This window comes from Aquila chrysaetos, chromosome 12 (genome assembly GCF_900496995.4).
Source record: "Aquila chrysaetos chrysaetos chromosome 12, bAquChr1.4, whole genome shotgun sequence".
Classification (NCBI taxonomy): domain Eukaryota; kingdom Metazoa; phylum Chordata; class Aves; order Accipitriformes; family Accipitridae; genus Aquila; species Aquila chrysaetos.
In genome coordinates this window covers 9,693,122-9,712,990 of record NC_044015.1, presented here as the reverse complement: position 1 = coordinate 9,712,990, position 19,869 = coordinate 9,693,122, and the positions used below count along the sequence as shown (strand labels likewise).

Below are 19,869 nucleotides of genomic sequence, written 5' to 3'. Positions count from 1 at the left end.
TCATTATTACCATTATTATCATTATTAGTTTCTTCCTTTCTGTTCTATTGAACCGTTTGTATTTCAACCCATGAGTTCAACCCCCCCTCGATTCTCTCCCCATCCCACTGGGTGGGGGGGAAGTGAGAGAGTGGCTCCATGGTGCTTAGATGCTAGCTGGGGTTAAACCACAACACCTCTCTATGGGACAAGCTCTACAACTTCATATTCTGTGTGTGAAGGGGTGAACAGTGGGCAAGTACTTTCTTTTGGTGGCTTTAAAACAGGTGCCTGCTATTATTTGGTACTCTCTGGTAAGTAATTGTCCAGGGATTTGTGAAATCTTTGGTGTTTGTCTTGGAACCTGGTCACAGGGCTTGTTTTTTATTTTTTTTATTTACCAGCCTGCACATGACCCAGTTGCGCTCATTTTGCATTGACAGTGTTAGGACAAAGCTTGACCGTGATCTCTGCTCAGAGCAGCAGGCTGGCCTATGCAGAGGGCCCAGCACACGCCTGTGCCAGGATGCCAGTACATGCTCACTTAGGCCTGGTTGCAGGCAGAAAGATCAAGTTGTGGTGTCACAGGTGCTTGAGTTACACCTACAGCTTCTTCTAGAGCTAAAAGCAATACCCTGGCTTCAGACACAGTAAAACTTCTGTTCTCACCAAACAACCAAACAGAACCTCTAATGAAGTTAAGACCTTTCACAGATTCTTAAACATTACGAAAGAGCTTTGTATGAGTGACTGGAGCTACAATGCTTTGTGGCAGTTAAAAAAGCAAGTGTTAGGAATCTTTAGCAAAGGCACAGAGCAGAACCAAGACATTTTTATCTTGCTGTATAAATCTGCACTCACTTATCTAATGATAGGAAGTTACTGACACGAGTATTGCTGAGAAAGTACAACTGTCCTACCATCCATGCTGGCATGCCAATGGAAAGTTACTTATTCCAACACAGCTGATTTTTCTATGGATACGGGGCTATGCTATACTAGCATGAGGCACCTTTACAATAATACCTTTAGGTTTAGATACACTGATACAACTGTGTTGCTAGTAAAGGAGTAAAGAAAAGAGGTCATTGGTTTTCTAGAGGTAAACCAAAAGCCCACATACTACCCCCTCTTTCTAGTTTCCAGGTGAAAACTATGGCTCAAGTGAACCCATCAGCATTGGTATAGGACTTAGCAGCTTCACATGAGCTAAACACAAAGTAGTTGCCTCTCATGACATCGCCAGTGTTCAATCACCTTAAGACAGTCTGGATGTTCAGCAGAACTCAGACCTGACAGCCTCAAAGGAAACTCCTCATAAAAATGGGAGGTTGCTGGAGCAGGTCAGACCCAGTAGGGAGGTCGCTCTGCTGTGGGCCTTTCGGGCAGGAGAGAACAGCCCCTGCAATACAACAGGGCAGTTTGAGAACTGATCCCCCCGTGCTACAAGGCAACAGTACTCCTCCTATTCATCTGCACTGCTCTTGAACCTCACAGGCTGAAGAACATCAGAGCAAGGAAAAATAAAGTCTAAACATTATTTGCATTTCTGAGCAATGGGTTACAAAGAAAAAGTGATGCTCTTCAACCTGTAGTCCCCCCAAAATGAAAATACCAGTGCCACCAAGACCATATCCCCTTCTCCCATCAGGACAGGCAGAGCTCCATGACGCAATTTTGACATAGTCTTTTATTGTTATGCATCTAGCTTACTAAGTTACACTCTTAATTCTTCAGACCTCAAGCATCTGTTTCCTTCCTCAGTGCCAGTAATAGGTGGGAAAAAGTGCTGATACTCAGCTCCAGCAGTAGAGTGCTGCTTTCTCAAAAGAAGTCACCTCCTCTGACTTCTCTCTCACCTTGCTCCTTTAGTAGCACTGTTCTCCTGCACATCACCCCTATGCTTTGTATGCAAGCAGTCCTTTCAAACAACTGACTTGCACCCTTCTAGTAAAGAGCTGGGTGCCGCACAAGATTTCACACTCCATGTTTAGGCCTAGGAACATTACAGAAGTCTTCCAGTTTCTTAACCAGTCTCTCATGAACTCATTCATTGGAGGTCTTGTCCACTCACTACACACAAGCTCCTGGGAAACAGATCACTGCATGCTTTAGATGCAATTACTTCGAATTCTGGGGGAAAAAGAATCTCATGGTGGGATTAGAAAAGGCAAAAGCTTATATTGCTCAAGATGGAGCTTGACAGATTCATGATGGAGGTCATGAGACGTGCCTGCCCCTACTAACAAGGGCTGATGTGATATGCTGGGAAGTTGCTCCAGTCCTACCTTGTTAGTCCAACTTCTCAAATACACCCTTGGCTGCTGAAAGCAGTCTTTTGGGTGAAGCTGCTTTTCAGACAACACTGCAAAGTAACTTAGCTCTAGCAGCTTTTCCCCATTGCCCAGCCACACAGACACTTTATTTATTACAGATCATTCTTTCTTCCATAACACCAAAGCAGAGCCCAGTCTCTCCTTGCTAGAGAAGTCCACAACCATTCTCAGTTACTCGTGGATGATTTTCCGTGTCACAACCACGAGCTCAGGCTGTGTCCTCCCTCCTTGGCAGTGATGCCACCCAGTCAGCCTGGGCACTGGCATTTCCCCATGCTGCAGAGCCCTGCTGGACCTCGCACACCAGCACCAGGGCTACCAGAAGGTACACAGCAACAATAAAGCAACTGTCTGTGCTCGACAGGGAGCCTGCTGGAGTCTGCACCAGCAGAGAGAGGGCATGTTAGCACTGACGTACCAAAACCAGGCAATCTTGCTACCACAGCCTTTAGACAAGACTTCTACAGTCTTTTCCCGAGGATATTATTGTCTGTAGGGGGGAAATGACCCAACACAGCTATTTGGATATGATTTAGCTTTTCTGGAATAACCACCTCTGCAAATGCTCTATATATCTATATATGCCTCTTCCAAAAAACCCACTTTTCTTTCAGAAGTCTCCACAATGGAATTAATCCAGAATAGCAATTTCCCCACCTGAAGATAAGGTTTTGGGAAATTTCGTCTTTCTACTCCGCATTTATTTCTCAAGCTCCTGATGCCCCTTTAAAAAAGAAAATATTAGCATATATTATCTCCAACTTTTTATACATATTAACAAAGAGAAATGAGCCCTTTCCTGAATAGACTGGAGGGAAGTCCACACAGTCATAATGAAGACTTTTTACCTGCAAACAAAATAGTCACATGAAGCTGCACTCCAAACATTTAAAACAATCTGATCTAGTTGCATGCCAAAACCCGAAGGGAAACTAAGAAATGAGCTCAGAGGAGTTAAAACCAGATTTTTGGAGGGACCAATACGAGTCAGAAAGCTCAACTTCAATGGTGTGAATGGAATAAAGACAAATTACTGTTATTTGCTGACTCTGCATTCAAAACCACATAGGACAAGTAAGAAACATAGCTGGAAAACCTTGCAACTCAGGGGTTTTTTTCCGCCCCTTTATTTCACATGTGTGTATGTGTACATAGTGAATAATCCCTCCACTATAGTAGGTACAAGAAAACAAAAAAGATGCAGTTTTTTTTATTAGACCAGTTCCTAGCAGGAATTTGCACTCCACATAAAACTGGCAAGAGTCAGCAGCAAGGCCCAGAAACTGGTAGAAACAGTCTAAAAACAGACAGAAGCACATCAGAAATATATGAGTAAAGTGACACTGTAAAGACATTGCTCAGATAATGTATTGGGGGGGAACCCATAGCCTTGTACTATCAGTATTTTCAGACAAATCTCAATTTACATAAATACAGCATTCAAGACAACTTCAGATGGGAAAGACCATGAAACTCAACCTAATGGAGATGTGCACAATTACTTAAAACCTGTAGCTAAAAGGAAGAGACAGATGCAATTCTGTTTCCATGTGAGACTGTGTGATATACAAGCACCAGTTCTTTTTGTTGAGCTAAAAAGGAGTCTTCAAGAAAGTGACCATGACTGCCAGTAAAGGCAGTGAAAGTGTTTACAACTATTTCCTGAGGATGGCCAGAAGGGTTTCTCTTCTCCCTTGCTGACACATGTTCAACCCCCAAAGCTATTCTTTCCTGCTCTCCCCTGTCTCCAGTAAGAGATGCTAACTCTGACTTAGCACTGAGCTGAAGCATATCTGTTGCCTGCAGGTAACACACGGGCAGCTTTTTCCATCTTTGAATAAAAGGACGTGGAAGAACTTAAACCAAGCCATCTCTCCCCAGGCTTGGAAGGCTTCACAAGCCTTCTTCATAAGCTGTCCAAAACACATGTTAAACAGCTCATGGAAAAGGTCTGCTGCCAGTTAATCAGGCTTCACTTCCTGCTTACCTGGAGTGCTGTAAGCCTCCTTGCTTTCTAAACAGCCACCAAGACTGCCATGAAAAAGGGCACAGAAGAGACTTGAAATTCAGACATTCCACCCTCGCGCAGAGAGCATCCTCCAGGTTTGCCCCGTCCCCTTCCTCCCGCCTTGCAGGTTACCTCCAGCACAAACCTCTGGGCAGAGGCGCTGCGATCGGGTGCTACTTTGGGCGTCCTCTCCCCTTTTCCCGGGGCTGGTCCAAGCCACGTCCCAGCGGACCCGCGGCGGAGCGGCCCCGGGTGCCGCTAACAGGTGGCTTCACCCGTCTGCTTGGCACAGCGCTGCCGAGCGAGCGGGAGCGCGGCGGAGCGGAGCAGGCAGCGTGCGGGGAGCCGAGAGACACTCGCGACACTTACTGTTTATGTCGAGGCCTGAGGCCCCCAAGGGACCCATTTTCACATAATCTATAATTATCTCTTCGCTTTAATCGCCTCGTCACTTCTGAGGCTCTCCTGGGCACAGGAAGAGGAAAAGCTCATTAACTGAACCTTTTCTCCTCTCTCCAGCCACCCATAGCTTTTAATTGCTTGGTGTTGTTATTATCTATCAGTGCAACTGGGATCATTTTCATAAGAAAGGGTGGTGGGAGGGAGGGAGGCAGGAGCGGGTCCCTGAGGTATGCACCACAGACAAACCTTTGCTTTCTCAATTATTTATGCCAGCTGAGGTTTTACAAGCTGAATAAATCCATAACTCAAGTTTATTTTGAACTGGCAGGCCGTCCCGGGGGAAGTGTTGCCCACTTGCCGGCACACTTGCGTGCCATCCTCCGAGAGCAGCCGGGACATAGCGAGACATGTGTCATCCAATTCCCCACCCGTTGCCGCGCCGCCGCACGCACTTTGGTAGATTAGCGGCAGCACCAGAGAGGCGGCGGCCGTGAAAGCCCCAAATAGGAGCCTCGCCACCGAAGGATGCCCTCTCCCAAAGGGAAGGCAGGCCTGAGCCAAGCTGCCCCTTTGCACAACAAAGCAAAGCCCCAAGGGTCACTGCTCTGGGGACAATAAAAAGTGTGTGGGGAAGCAATAAACTTGGCAATCATCTTGAAGTCAGAGACTTGCCTGCTAAACATCACCAGAAGAGCATCCATTTCTAAATAACACTGACCTGAAAAAAACCCAAACCCCAGATGCCTGGACCCGCAGGTGTTTTGTTTGAGACACGCCACAGCTGAGCACACCACGGGCTCTGCACAACCGGGAGAGCTCTTCCGCAGGGATTGCACAGCCCGGCATTTATGCGAGTGACAGACATCTGCGGCGCAGCCACCCAAACGCACACACAATACCAGCACGAGCCCGTAATTCCCAACACAGCAAGGATGCCGGCTCCCTCATCTCTGCAGCTTTGTGCTCATTTCCAGTGCTGGCGCTCAGGAAAGCGGGGCTGGAGGGAGAGAACAAAACCCCAACCGTGCTCCAGAACGCTGGGCTCGTCTCAAAAGCCGTGGCCGCTCCAAAGTGGCATTCTTGCAATGGATGCTGGAAGCAGCTCTTTAAAATTCAGCAGCCTTTGTGCCTGACCACACGCAGCGACCTCTGGTATTTTCTGCCAAAACAGTTCATTTGTCTCGCACAACAACTAATCAATTCCCGAGGCCATCCATCACGGGGGGCTCACGCGAGCCGGCCCGGCAGCAGGGCCAGATGGCGGCTGTGTTAGTAGGATTAATACAATTCTGATAGATTACACAGCATCAGGTGGGCTCCCAAATACGAGGGGTGCCTGCTCCGTGCCCCAAACCTAAACAGAACCCCACTTGTGACCAGGATTTCTCCCAAGCGTTACAGGAAAGGGTTGAAGTTCCTATCAGAGAAAAGGGCTTCTTCAGCATCCCTCGGGATGGCAGAAGTATATAGCATAGCTCAGGGAGGCCTCCGTGCCAACCAGCGGATGTCATTCCCATCCCGACATGCCGAGGCCACGTGGAAGCAGCCCACGGCAGAGTGCAGGAGGGCTTCTCCAGTGGAAGTGGAAAGGGACACAAACATTTGGCAACATTATTTCGCGTTCTCCACCTGCCAAGCCAATGCTTTTGTTTGCTGGAAACACTTATAAACTACATCCCCCTCACCCCTGCTTTAAAAAAATACTGAGAAATAACTTTAAAGTTGAATTTCCAATGCTATGGTATTTTTGGCATCTTCCTCAGTTTGTGTCTTAGATTAAATTTATGTTGGTGACACATCAGTCAACCTCATCTCACTGCTCATTTCCCAGGTTTGTGAAACTGTAATTATAGCTATTTGATCATGAAAGAGCTCAACTACTACTGCTTTTGTTCTGGTAATAAGACCAGAAAGGAAACATAAAGCTTTATGTAGCAATAAAAAACCACACCACTATACCCAGCTTGAAATCACAGATAATTCCTAAATCCTTCTTCCAGAGGAACCTCCAAGTCCCATCATCAGTCACCAGCATGCATTATTTTTATGTAATGCCCCAAGTGAGATAAGTGATTTGCAGAGAAACACAGAGGCAGAGCACTATGCTAATACATTCTGCAACTGCTCCCCATTAGTCACTTGGGGTACTTGAGCTCTTTATTGCCAGGATTTATTAATGACTCTTAATTGATGACCAGTGCCCAACACCCCAAAGTAAATAACTGCTACACCTCATTAGCTCAAGGGACCTTCTCCTGATTTGAGGATTGATCTATGAACACACAAATTGCACTGATTTAACTGAATCTCTTTCTAAATTGATTTAATTAGATCGCTATAACCTGTTTCTATGGATGCTCTTGAATTTATTTGGAATCAGTGCAATGTCCTTCTGTGAGCCAGACTGACCATTTTTCTATCTTGTTCTCAAAGCAGAAACATTTGAGATAATTAGCGATAAGGCAAAAACAGTCCTGGCACCATCCCAGTTCCTCCTACTTCTGATCCACCTGACTTTAGGGTAGGGTATGGTAACTCCACTTTGTTCAACATTCACAGATTTGCACACTAAAACCCAAGCATTTCATTCCACAAAAGGAATATAAGCATTATTTATGCGTAATTTTAGACACTTGGTTTGAAAGCAATGGCATTGCTGCTTTGCTTGGTAATTTACTGCTGATGGTAAACTAGTAGTTTACACTATTTAAAACAAGACCTCTCATCTTCCTATTACATAGCAGCAGCTTGGAGGAGGTTAATCATTTGATAAACTGTTCAAAAGCTTCTGGCAAGAATAAAATGAGTGAACCTGATTAGGTGAACCTTCAAAACTGTGCACTTGCATTCTTGTCTATCTCCTGGTGCAAGGCGAGGCTGTGGCGATGCTGGGCTCCAGATAAATTAGACAGCCTTTTCCTGCCTTTGCATCAGCGGAATCCTAAAGGGCATATGGTAGGCTGTGTTTGGCAGAGTAATGCCTGCTGAGAAATTGCTTTCAGCAGTCTGTCAGAACCCAGGGCTGATAAGGACTTGAGTTTTAGTTTTCAGTACACAAAACAAGGGGGTTTTGGGGCTTGTTTTTTGGTTCTAGGTTTGGGTTTTTTTGGTTTTTTGCTTATCCCAGGCTTCCTTAATATGAACCTGTAACGAGAAAATATTTATCCTATCAACAGCCCTGGAAAACAGAGACTAAAGTGGTTTTATTTATATTCCAATTTTTCCAAGCTGGTTGTAAAGCTTCAGTAAGCCCACCATAGACAACTGAGTCAATAAAATAGTCTGCAAAGTTTCTTTTCTCAGATCTTAGGTTTTGAGGTAGCATACACACTGAACTTACAGCATAGGTCTTACCTGTAACTATCATTGCGTTTAAGTTTATGCTGGGTCAAGCTATTAAGTTTTCTTTCCTCTTAAACACTTTCGTTTTCTTCCTCTACAGGAAATGCCTTATTTTTTTAAGACTACATGCTATTTACAAATGCACAGAAGTATTACTGAATGCTAACCTTACGTTCTTGTAAGTAACCACTCACAGCCTCAGAAAAGTCACCCTTCTCAGGTGAGTGGTATTACTATCAAACCAATTCAATCCATGCTCTAGATAAACTTGGATGCCAAACTGAATGTCTAGAGCCATCCTTCTTTGGCTCATCTGCTTGCAGATTTGGTACCAGTGCAATTTTGCTGTTTAGGGCTACGCTTTAACTATTATAATTATCACCATTAGAGATCTGCCTATAATTGCACACATTTATTCCCCATTCCAGTAAGAGAATGAACAGTAGACAAAAGCCACAATATACGGGCAACTGCACTGAGAAAGCTGAAGCTGTACAACTTGCATGTGGGTGAGGTTATGATGACACTTGCTCACCTCCTATCTCACAACTGAAGACACTGGTGCCTGTGAGCCAAACTGTGCTAATGGACCACATGAGTTTCCTTTCTGCCAGCAGTCAGGAGTCTTCATTTAACTCACTTTCAGCAGACTCACCCTATTCCGGCTGTGTCAGAGTCCACATCTGCCTACAGCCTCATTTTGTAAGGACAACAGCTATGCTATACTAAACTAAACATACAGCACATATGTTCCTCATGGTATGTTTGGGAAAAATGTATTCGGAGCTATACTTACCTTCAAGTCCTGCACAAGTCTTGTTCTCATGGAAATAAAGCCAAAAATATGACAAGAAGATTTAGACTGGTCAAGCCAACCAGAGCAAACTCTATTTTCCTGTATATTGTGCTGTATTTCATATCCAAGAAGGGGCACAGGCAGTACTTGGGATAGCCAAGACTCTGAAAGCACTGTAGGACTAAGCATAGGTCATACTTAGCACCCAACACTGGGCAGCACTGATATGTTCTACTCCTTAATAGAAGAGCTCGAGCAAGACTTAAACTACAAGGTCAAACTATGAGATCAAGGATGTTGGCCGAGGCCTACACTGGCAGAGCAGGGAAGAAAAAGGAGCTTGCGGCTAGCAGAAGTGCTATTTCTCAAACAATGTGTTAAACAAAGGTCATACCTGACCACCTCTGGTCAAGGTCCAAGGGCAAGTTAAATCTGTGTTGGCTCTCCATACGAGGCAGAGAAGGCTTCTCCTGGCCAACTGTTCCATCTCACTATGAATTGAATTGCAACACTGAAGGAAATGCCCGCACTACTGCCAAGCACAAAACTGCCACCCTATTTGCTTACACAGAACCGCCACATCAATTTCTACCTGAGCTCCTTGCAAAGGGTTTGGAGCCACCTGCTCAAGATTTATTTTTCATTAGTTTGTGTCCTGGTTTTGCCTGGGATAGAGCTAATTTTCTTTCCAGGAGCTGGTATAGTGTTATGTCTTGGATTCAGTATGAGAAGAATGTTGATAACACACTGATATTTTCAGTTGTTGCCAAATAGTGTTTATACTAAGTCAAGCATTTTTCAGCTTCTCATGCCCAGCCAGCAAGAAGGCTGGAGGGGCACAAGAAGTTGGGAGGGGACACAGCCAGGGCAGCTGACCCAAACTGGCCAAAGGAATATTCCATACTATGTGACATCATGCCCAGTATATAAACTGGGGGGAGTTGGCCTGGGGGGGATTGCTGCTCAGGAAGCAACTGGGCATTGGTTGGCAAGTGGTAAGCAATTGCATTGTACATCACTAATTCCGTATATTCCAATTCTTTAATTACTATTATTGTAATTTTGTTACCATTATCATCATTATTAGTTTCTTCCTTTCTGTTCTATTAAACTGTTCATATCTCAACCCACGAGTTTTACATTTTTTCCCCAATTCTCTCCCCCATCCCACTGGTTGCAGGGGGAAGTGAGTGAGCGGCTGCATGGTGCTTAGTTGCTGGCTGTGGTTAACACACAACAGTTTGTGACAAGTCAAAGAAATGCTGTGTTAGAATTTTAACACTTCAGGAAAGTTCTCAGCAAGCTTGGGAGGCTGTGTGTAGAGAAACCAGTGTTTATCTTCTAATTTCCCGGGACTAGAATGATGCAAGACATGCAATAAAACAAATGGGATCACATACACATAATGGGTAACTGCAACATGACAGCAAACACTACTCAAAAATTTAGTCTTCCCTGACTGTTCATTTTAACTAAAAATACAATGCTGTATTCTGAAAGATCTTCCAGGCAATCATGTAGGTATTGGAGTTAATATTATACTCATGATTAGTAGTCTGGAACAGTAAAAAACCAACCAAACAAAAAAATCCAGCTGTCCTTATTCAGTAGCTAATGTCACTTACTACTTGCACCTTGACAGTTTTTAAATAGCAGCCATTCTAGTTCAGTAAATGTGTTTCTGCTATGCTAGCTGCAGAAGCTAGAAAAAATTAATTTGATATAAGGTACAAACTCTCCCTGAAGGCAAACATTGCCCAACATTAAAACCTTCACTGAACAATTCTTAATGAACTTATTGGTAAAGAAATAACTATTTGAAAAAGGTAGTGTCTGAATAGCTTTCTATTAAAAATATCCAATATTACCTTTTTTTAGCCATATAACTGAAAAATGGGAAGCCTTGCCCTTCCCCCACATATTGTGCTAGGGAAAGGTTACTACCTGGCAATGATACAGGCAGTTATTGATTTAAATCATTATGGACCTGAAAAGTTCTTTCCTGTCATTTATTATCCTGTTGTAGTTGCCACCATACTTGTGCAATATTAAAAAAAAAGCTTAACAAAATGACATTAGAAAAATACTGTTTTTAACTGAAGTCCAGCAGAGATAATCACCTGATTGTTTCTTCTTGATATAATGAGCTCACAACTGGGCCTCCAAATGCAGTTTTGCTTTCCTTTCCCCTCTTCTCTGTCGTCTGAAAGAAAAAGAAAGATTGGTCCAGCATCCTGGCTCCCATCCTGTTCCAACCTGTGCCACCCCTCCGCCATCTCCCACTCCTTCCCTTGCCCCAGAGATGGGATCAGCCCCCCAGAAGCCTTGTCTTCATGGCAGACGGTACCCCACGACCCTACTCCATCCAGAACAGCTGGATGGATCTCTCCACAAACCGGATCAATGCTCCTCTGAAGGTGGCCCAGAAGGGTCACCCGAAAGGTAGGCTTGGCAGCCTTGCCATCCCACTCATGAGCCAAAGCATCGCCTCTGCTGCACTCCCAGCCATGGCCCCTTAGGACCCAAAAGCTGAGCCTCTGTGAGGTAGCATAATGTTATGTTACTAGATTGCAAAACTTGCCTTTATAAATCTATTTAATATAGATTTAAAATTAAATTTTATAATGGGCAGCATTTCCAAATGATTTACTCCCAGGAACTCTAGGATTCTGAATGATTCCCACCATAATAGAAATGAACAATTAGAATAATGATTGATCGATACGGAGCCTCAGGCCTACCTTTTCAAAAAAACATCCTGCAGCTTGGGATCTTCAATTGGCTGACTTTACATTGATGCCAGACTTTCAAAAACGGCTAAGTGCCTGCTGTCTGAAAGCCTGACCCTATTTTAGGGGATACAGGGCACCAGAAACTCTAACTTGTCTTGGGCATCTAGTGTCTGGGTCTTTGGGTAAGCAGTCAAACTGGTTTGCAATTCGCAGCAGTAATTCCTTATAAAACGAGCCCATTAATTGCTACATGCTGTTGACAGTGGACAGTTCTGTGGACTTCAGTGACGAGAGATGATCAAACCCATGGTGAATAAAATCAGAAGCAAAGGGAAAGCCTTCCCAACCTCTAGCAGTCTCTCAGTAGCTGCAATACATTGCTGAATACACCAAAAAGCATTGCTGCCTCATCAGAGTTGTACCTGGAAAGATGTCGAATTTTTTTTTTTTTAATAAAACATGCTTACATTTGTTTTTCTTCCTGCTCCCTAAGTTGCTTTTGTTTTAAATCAATTTACTGTTTCCCCATAATATGTTTACTTTTACATTCTGTGCAGTTTGAGCCAACCAGTTCCACCTTTCAGCTCTCCTGTAGCAACCCAAAGCCGTAATATTTGGGTTTGCAGGTATCACAGGCATACTTCTTTATAAGAATAAAATGGAAAGGAAATGGAGTTTGAAAACTATTCAATAGCAAGTAGGCTTTCTCTAAGTTAGAGTAAAAGATGACACAAAGTTCTCCTTTCCTGAAGGGAAAGGGCTTCAGAGTCTTTACAGTGCAATGTCCCTCTTAAAAAATTATTTAGCAGAGAACCTTACTGTCCATCAATTATTTCCACACCACTTATAAAGAAAATTAATTTCAGATCATCTGCTAGTACATGCAAGAGTTATTTCTATAAAATGATGCTATACTCACAACTAGTCTGTCTTCTTCGATATTGAGGGATAGTGGTCATTCAACCAGTATCAGAAACTATAAAAAAAACTTTAATCTATATTCTTTCATCTCTTCCCACTACAGTTTTTGGTTACTGCTTTTTTTTCAAAGTCAGAAACAACACTTGAGAAAATACGTTTCATCTTTCCAAAGGCAGAAATTGTAAAACAGGTTTCTTGGATTAAGTTCACCTTCTTTATACAACCAGTGCACTTCTACCAAAGATCAGTCATGTTGATTGAGTACACATAAGGCCATCGGGAAACTTAGCAACAAAGGCTTTCCCAAAAATCCTCAGGCAGAAACTTCTCTGACTCTTAATCCATATACAGGTTACTTTGTCCAAGTAGCTTTTATCTCATGTCTTTCACACAGAAATAGGTAACTCAATATTCAATTTATGAATGTTGAACCAAGCTCATTTCATCACAGTCCTTAGTACGTAGAACAAGTTTATGCAAAACGTAGAGGAACAGTCTTGGCTATCCTCTCAGGATTTAATGTGCACCTCTACTCTGCAAACCCATGAAAGACAGCGTTGTGGCTCCACCATTCATCACCTCTAGACTTCCCAAGGGCAATCTGTCCAGGCTACGAGGAACACTTCTTCCCAAAAACATTAACTCTGCCTCAACAGAGATACAAACTGGTTTCTTTCCAGCCACCCTTGACAACTCACCTATACCACGAGCTCATCTGCCTGCTTCCAATATTTATACTACCCAGCCTGCCAGGGACTCGCATGCAATATCTGAGCATGAGGTACCAAACCGAGTAATGAAAGAGGTGGGACAGAAGCGGTTGCTCCTTCCAAACCACATCACAGCTATTGTACTAACAGGAAGCAGTGTTTTTATTTGTCTCTCATACTGGCTGAAGGGATCAGTAATGTGCAGATGCACTTTCCTTCTTAAATCTCTTGATGTTTCTACAGCAGAAAAGGGCTTTTAGGGCTGGAAACATAAAAGCAAATGCTACGTATACACAGATAACGACCAGTGAGTTTAAAGTCACGTTACTCTACAAACCACAATGAAATTAAAAACTGACACTGCAAATTTTCTCTTTCCTCTGTTAGAAAAGGTACTAATAATTAACTATGTGGCTCTCAATTGAGCCAGCTCAATTTCTCTCACTGCTGGCAGCGCTGTCCAAAAGCGCTGCAGATACACATGTAACTAATGATAGTCAAGAAATAACGTGATCCCAGGCTCTCATAATTTGCAACCTGAATCCAAGAGAGCTGACAGCAGTATTATTTGCAGTCAGCACCATATAAGAGAGATGCTGTAGAAAAGGCAAAATTACTGTCGGCTGCATGAGCATAAGGGGTTTGCCCTCAAACTGCCAGTTAAAAACTGTGGGAATAAAGGGGGAATTTGTGACAGCATGGGAAGAAACCTTGGAGGATTGCACTCAAGTGCCAAAGCACAGGCAGTGCCATGGAAGAGATCTGGGAAGAGATGATAAAGAAATCTAAGAGATGCCTTAAGAGGCACTGGAATTTCTTGTGTTTTGCCCTAATTCTTGCCCATTGATTCTTTGTTGCTCATGTAAAATTAAGGCTGATATCAAAGTCACTATTACTCTTGACAGTTAACTTTGGTAGGTGGATCTGGTTACCAAAGCTAGCATAAATCACAGGCAAATATGTGATTCAGTATGCAGCATACATACTCATCAAGAGACATTTTCAACTCCCCTGACTCCCGATGTGCTCACGGACTGGTGCAGGGAACTCCACTAAGCCCAGAACTATCCTTCTCAAATGTCACCAGGAATGCCAGAAGAAAAGCTGCACTCCTCCCAGAACAGACAGCAAAGCATCCTCATTCCTGCCTCAGTGCACTGTATTTGTCAATAAAAGACTGGCTCGATTCAAGGTACAATCGCATCTCGACTGGCTGTCACTGACAATGCTGCTCCAGACGGCCTCAAAGCCTGACAACCACTTTCTGAACAAAATGGAAATACAGGGACTAATATTTGCTAACATCATTAATTCATTTTTTTCTCCACTCCCCCTTCTTCCTTTATCCACAATGTCAAGTTGTATACCTTTAAATTGTTGTCAGCCATAAAACAGACATCGTGTCCCAGTTCAGAGGTTAACATATAATGACAGACACATTAAAAACCCCTGTCCAATGCCTCACTGACGATTTCAGCTCCATCTTCTCTTCAACGAGACAGTAGCTCAAAGTCACTTATAAGCTTTAACAACATTAGAGTCTAATCATGATTGAAAAAAGAAGGAGAAAGAGAAGGTAGTTTTATCATACTAAGCATTATGGAAACAGAAAACAATTAGAGACACAGAAAACAATTAGAAAACACATTTTCTTTGTGAGGGTTTTGGGTTCACCTTCTATTTTGGTCTTAAAAGTCTCCCATGACCATAGCATGATCCATTTCTCTTCATTGGGAAGCAGGATGAAAATTATCATCTAAGAGGAAGATTGGTAGTTTCCTGTCAGGGGTTTGTTTGGTGGGCCAACCTCTTGCTATATCCCTGAAGACAGGATAGGGATTTATTATTTTTCATCTTCGAGCCCAAGTGTTGTTCCAATCTACACAAAACAGGCTACGACAGATTTAACAAGATGGCACTTCCAAGGGCCCTTCCAATGACTCACTTCAAACTCATGTAGCAGAACTCATTATAGAGATACAGGTGAACTTACCATTGGTGATTAGCTGGGACTGAACTGGACCAAATGGTACACAGCTATTTTGTAAGTAGGGCAAAGGAGTCAATCGGACAGAAGGAAAGGTACAGAGAAGTCCTATAAAGATACTACAAAACAGCAGGAATAGCACAAGTTTCAGTAAAGCTTTACAAAAACCCCACAAACCCAACAACCATAACTTGGAGTCAACAGAAGAGCTAGATCCTAGGCATGAGTTAAATGTAGGGCATCCCAGTTTTATCAAGAGCAAAATGAGAAATCTGTCTGGCTAGTTTTGCATGTCTAGACACCCAGCACACACAGCAGCAATAACTGTTTGGCATGGCTGTGTAGCACAGAACATCTATCAATGCCCCAGTTCCCTCACATCTCACTGTGGCTCTTCTCCACACCCAAAACCTTTTAAGTAACTTCACATAAATACATATTTAAGAAAAAGAGAAAGCCATTAGCAAAAAGGTTCATCTCCTCAAAATACTTATCTTCAAAGTTACATCGGCTAATGCCTTAAAACGGCCAAGACAAGTTCATTGTCACACATCTTTGAAACAGAAAAGTGAGATAACTTCAATGAGAGCTATGCATCAGGATCTCACACCCGAACCACTGCAGTGCATGGAAGAAGTTATCTCAGGTTACGTTCAGAGGCTACTTGCATGGCCCTGTGCAGAACCCAGTGCTGGGACCAGGGACACACACTACCTTGCTCCGTATCGGTTTGCAGAAGGGTGCATACACGGCAGCAGAACAGTGAAATGCTCTGCTTGACAGGAACATGGCAGCCTTCAGCAGCTACCAAAGAAGCAACCGAAATCTGCCTTGGCCTGGCAGGGTGCCTGCAGGGCTTCGGGGTGCTACTGAGGGTCCTGAACCACTGAGCCTGGAGGAGCTGCAAGTGCTGGATATTCACAAAGGTCTGCTTGGCAGGGGCAGGAGAAACCCTGGCCCACATGCCAACTCCCCAGACTATACCTGGGAGGTGATCAGCAATTCCAGTCTCAGCCATGACAGGACAGGCAACATCCTGTAACCCCAGTACAAGTAAATCCCTGAAGTGTGCTGAATGAATTGTAATTAAGCTGGCATAGTCTCAGGTGACAAATTTTACAGAAGACACTTCATAGAGTTAACCCAACAGTAGACCTCAAGGCCTGCTTTGCTGGCCACCATGTCCCCTTAATGCTCTGGATTAACATTTCTGGACATAATTTGAGGAGTGAGGATCATTAGGGAGGCGACAAGAAAACATGAACTCTCCTAAAATTTCAGACACTTGCCCCCCTCCTCTGCCTCTGTGCCACTGCCTGGCCATCCCCCTGGGAAGGGAACTTGGGCAGACACTAATTGTATTTGACAGCAGCAATTACATGCAAGGCTGGAGATTAGAAGCTCGTTAATTGTGTGTGCCATAATTGCTGCCGTCTTTTCCTTCGCTAGTTAAGGCCAGTGCCAGGAGAGCCAAGAGGAGGAGGGTGCTCTCCACCCCAAATGCAGGTGGTCTGAAGATGAGAGCCCTTGGACAAGGAGGAGATGTTCCCTCTCCCCCAACACTGCGGGAGGCTCCTGACCCCGTAACAATGCGGGAAGGTCCTCCGGCAGGGCAGCTAATGAAGCATGAAATGAGGACAATGTCCTCTTCCAAAGGTATTTTCCACCTGTATCTTTGTGACTTTACAGCTCAGCTGAACTTCAGGCTACCTGCAGTGGCAGGGAAGGTAAATATTAACCCTTCAGAGGTGATGCTACTAAAGGAAAAACAATTTTAACATCTACAAAATTAGGCACTATATTAAACACTTGAACAGTATTAAAAATCTTCCCTTCCCCACTAAAATGTATGAGCTCAGCATTTCTCACCACTCCTTACAGACTAGCAGAGACCAGTTATATCCAAACAAGATAAATACACTCCAGCTGAGGGCAGCCTCCCTGTTACACTCTGCTGTAAAGCCACCTTTCATGAAAGGCTGCTGTACCCTCCGCACCAGCTGTATTAATGGCCGTCATAAACAGACTATTTTAATATTCCTCTCTCAACAATCCTTCTTGGCTCCCTGCAGCAGCTCAGCGAGAGCATGCACATGACTCAGCACCTGGAGCATTTTCAAGAGACCACTGAGGATCTGTACCACTTGAGCAAACTGTCCTATAAAAAATGGCAGTACACTCTGCAGGATAATATGGGGTTGCTTTTTTGTTTTGTTTTAAATATTGCGGGGACAGTTTAGTTAGTATTCCATTAATGGCTACATAAAAAAAGGTTTTCCGGTTCTTTTAAATCTCATCACAGAATTTCCTCTTAAAAAGCACAATTTAAGACAGGGAAAATATTTTCCCGATTACATTAAAAAAATAAAAACAAACATAGTATAATTAATGTCATAGTTAAACAGTGCTGTGATCTAAAACAAGGCCTTGCAGACTACTCATTTAACCTATAACGAGTTAATTAACAACTGCACCATAATCACAGTTGGAAATTATTACTAAAGACAGTCAGGGGAGGGGATATAAATGTAAAATGCTTAACAATGTTGAGCAAGTTTAATGTTTGCTAGTAGCTGTGATTTCATGACTCACTGTATACATTTTAACATATGCATGGAATGAAATAATATGTTCAATCAAAAAACCTAATGCAGTGGCTTCCAACAGTTTTTGATTCGTGGAGCTTTTTTTTTAAATGGAAAAACAGATATGGAGGTGACAAGCACAAGACCACCAGCAGACTCTCCTTTCCTCATGTCCTTTTCATGGACACTGCAGTAACTTGCAGACTCCCAATGTCTGCAGACCAAAGGGTGAAGCGAGTGGCCTGTTTGCACCCTTCCCGCACGAGGCAGCTTGCAGAAATCAGGAGCTTTCACAAGAGGAACACAGAGCATTGCATCGTCAGTCCTGGAAGCAATCAATCACTTCTGTCACATCACCCATATGAAAATCCACAGATGCCCAGGCAGCGGGGACCAAGCTATATATACAAACACAGCCTGTACTGTAATTGCTGGTTTTTGTCAATCTAATACACGATACTCATTTATATAGATTTACACAGACATTTGTATGAGCAAAAAATATATTGTGAGCCAAACTGGAAATACCAAAAGGCTACATAGCTTGGGATAAAACATGTGCTCTGAAGCTTGAAAGCTGAAGGCAACCTTAACTTTGAGAAATAAAAGGACATCAGCCCCCACCCCCAGCCTGCCTGTTGACATATTCATCCTCTACTTGCTGGAGCGACACTGGGCCAGACAGCATCACAGCAGCAGCAGGGCCAATTTCCCCATTCGAAAAAGGAACGGCTCCAAGGCTGCTTGACCAGCACCGCTGAAATTTGTTTCCTCCAACAGACCCAGGTCGTGAAGGCTGAGGGTGGATTTATGAGCTCTGCAGACAGAGAAATGGCAGAATGAAGAGATCTTCACCGGCCCCTGTCCCCACAGACTCAGGCAAGGGAAGGATCAGAGCATCCCAGCAGGAACAGAGGGTTTCTGAAGTTACAGTATAACCGTTCGCAGCCAGAAGGATGCAGCGGGATCTGGAGGCAGCTGCCTGCTGAACAGCCTTTAGTACTGTGCATTGACGCTGTGTCCAAGCCTTTACATGCCTTTGTGTTGGTTAGTTCAGCTCAAAATACATATAGAACACTCTAGACACATTTAAGGAGTGCCATCTTTTCTTACAATAGAATTGGGTACAATAGTGCCAAAGTATCTAAGTACTAGACAATACACGCTCTTTTAAAGGATAACTCTTTTTCCACTCTAAGAGACAAATGGCATTTACAAGACATTAACCAATATGTTAGCTAACATCCAAACAAAATCTCAATCTCCAGTAATTACACTCAATACCTCCTTGATACTTTGTGTAAAGAGCAAGCTAAACATAACCACTTAACCTTTTTCTAACACGAAAAGCTGTACTTTCATTAAAAAAACAGCTTAATTATGCTATAGCTTATGTTATACACAAAACAACTACAACTATTTTCTCCTAACTAAAAGTGTATGCTATTTTTAATTAACACATTCTCTCATTTAAACCAGCCTTTACGCAGCCATGTGAAGCAGCAGGGTACATGGACCCTTCCTGTGTCTGAATACCATCAAGTAAGTGTCTACAACCCCACACCTAAAAATCAAGGCATTACATACTCCACAGTAAGATAAACCATAATTTCTACCCAAGTTCTTGAATTATTTTTTTTAACAGCCTCTGACACAGCAAGTTGAAAGCTCTGCAACAGCTTCAATTACTTTGAAAAATTAGATTTTTTAATTAGGGGTTGCACCCTTCCCCATTTAAAACAGTCAAGCTGCTAGCACAGCCTGGTGGGTTGCTGGCCAAAATAGGCACAAGAGTTTCATGAGAAGCTACCACAAGCTCCCCAGCGAGCTGCAGAGCAATTCAAAGCCTACCCCATGCCACAAGCAGAGGAGACTGACGCTGCTCTTCCCACCCTCACTCACCACTTCACTTTGCTATCCAGAGCAATAAGACTTGGGTGCACTAAATCAGGCTCTTCTAGCTTTCTGGGCACCCTAGGAATATATTGGGGTCTACATATGTCAAGGATGCTCCCTGCTGCTTGGGAAGCAACCTGGCCAGCAGGAAGCTAAGACTTAGCAGAGAAAGCAC

General features: G+C 43.5%; 1 protein-coding gene across 2 annotated transcripts in view; it reads right to left on the bottom strand.

Moving 5' to 3' along the window:
• The window catches only part of ACBD6 (acyl-CoA binding domain containing 6), an 89,756-nt gene that overhangs the window by 51,969 nt on the left and 17,918 nt on the right, over positions 1-19,869 (bottom strand). For both annotated transcript variants that reach the window (XM_041127953.1, XM_030033034.1), the window contains exon 4: positions 10,984-11,066. In XM_041127953.1, the coding sequence (XP_040983887.1) occupies positions 10,984-11,066 (83 nt within the window). The remainder of the gene's footprint in view (positions 1-10,983; positions 11,067-19,869) is intronic.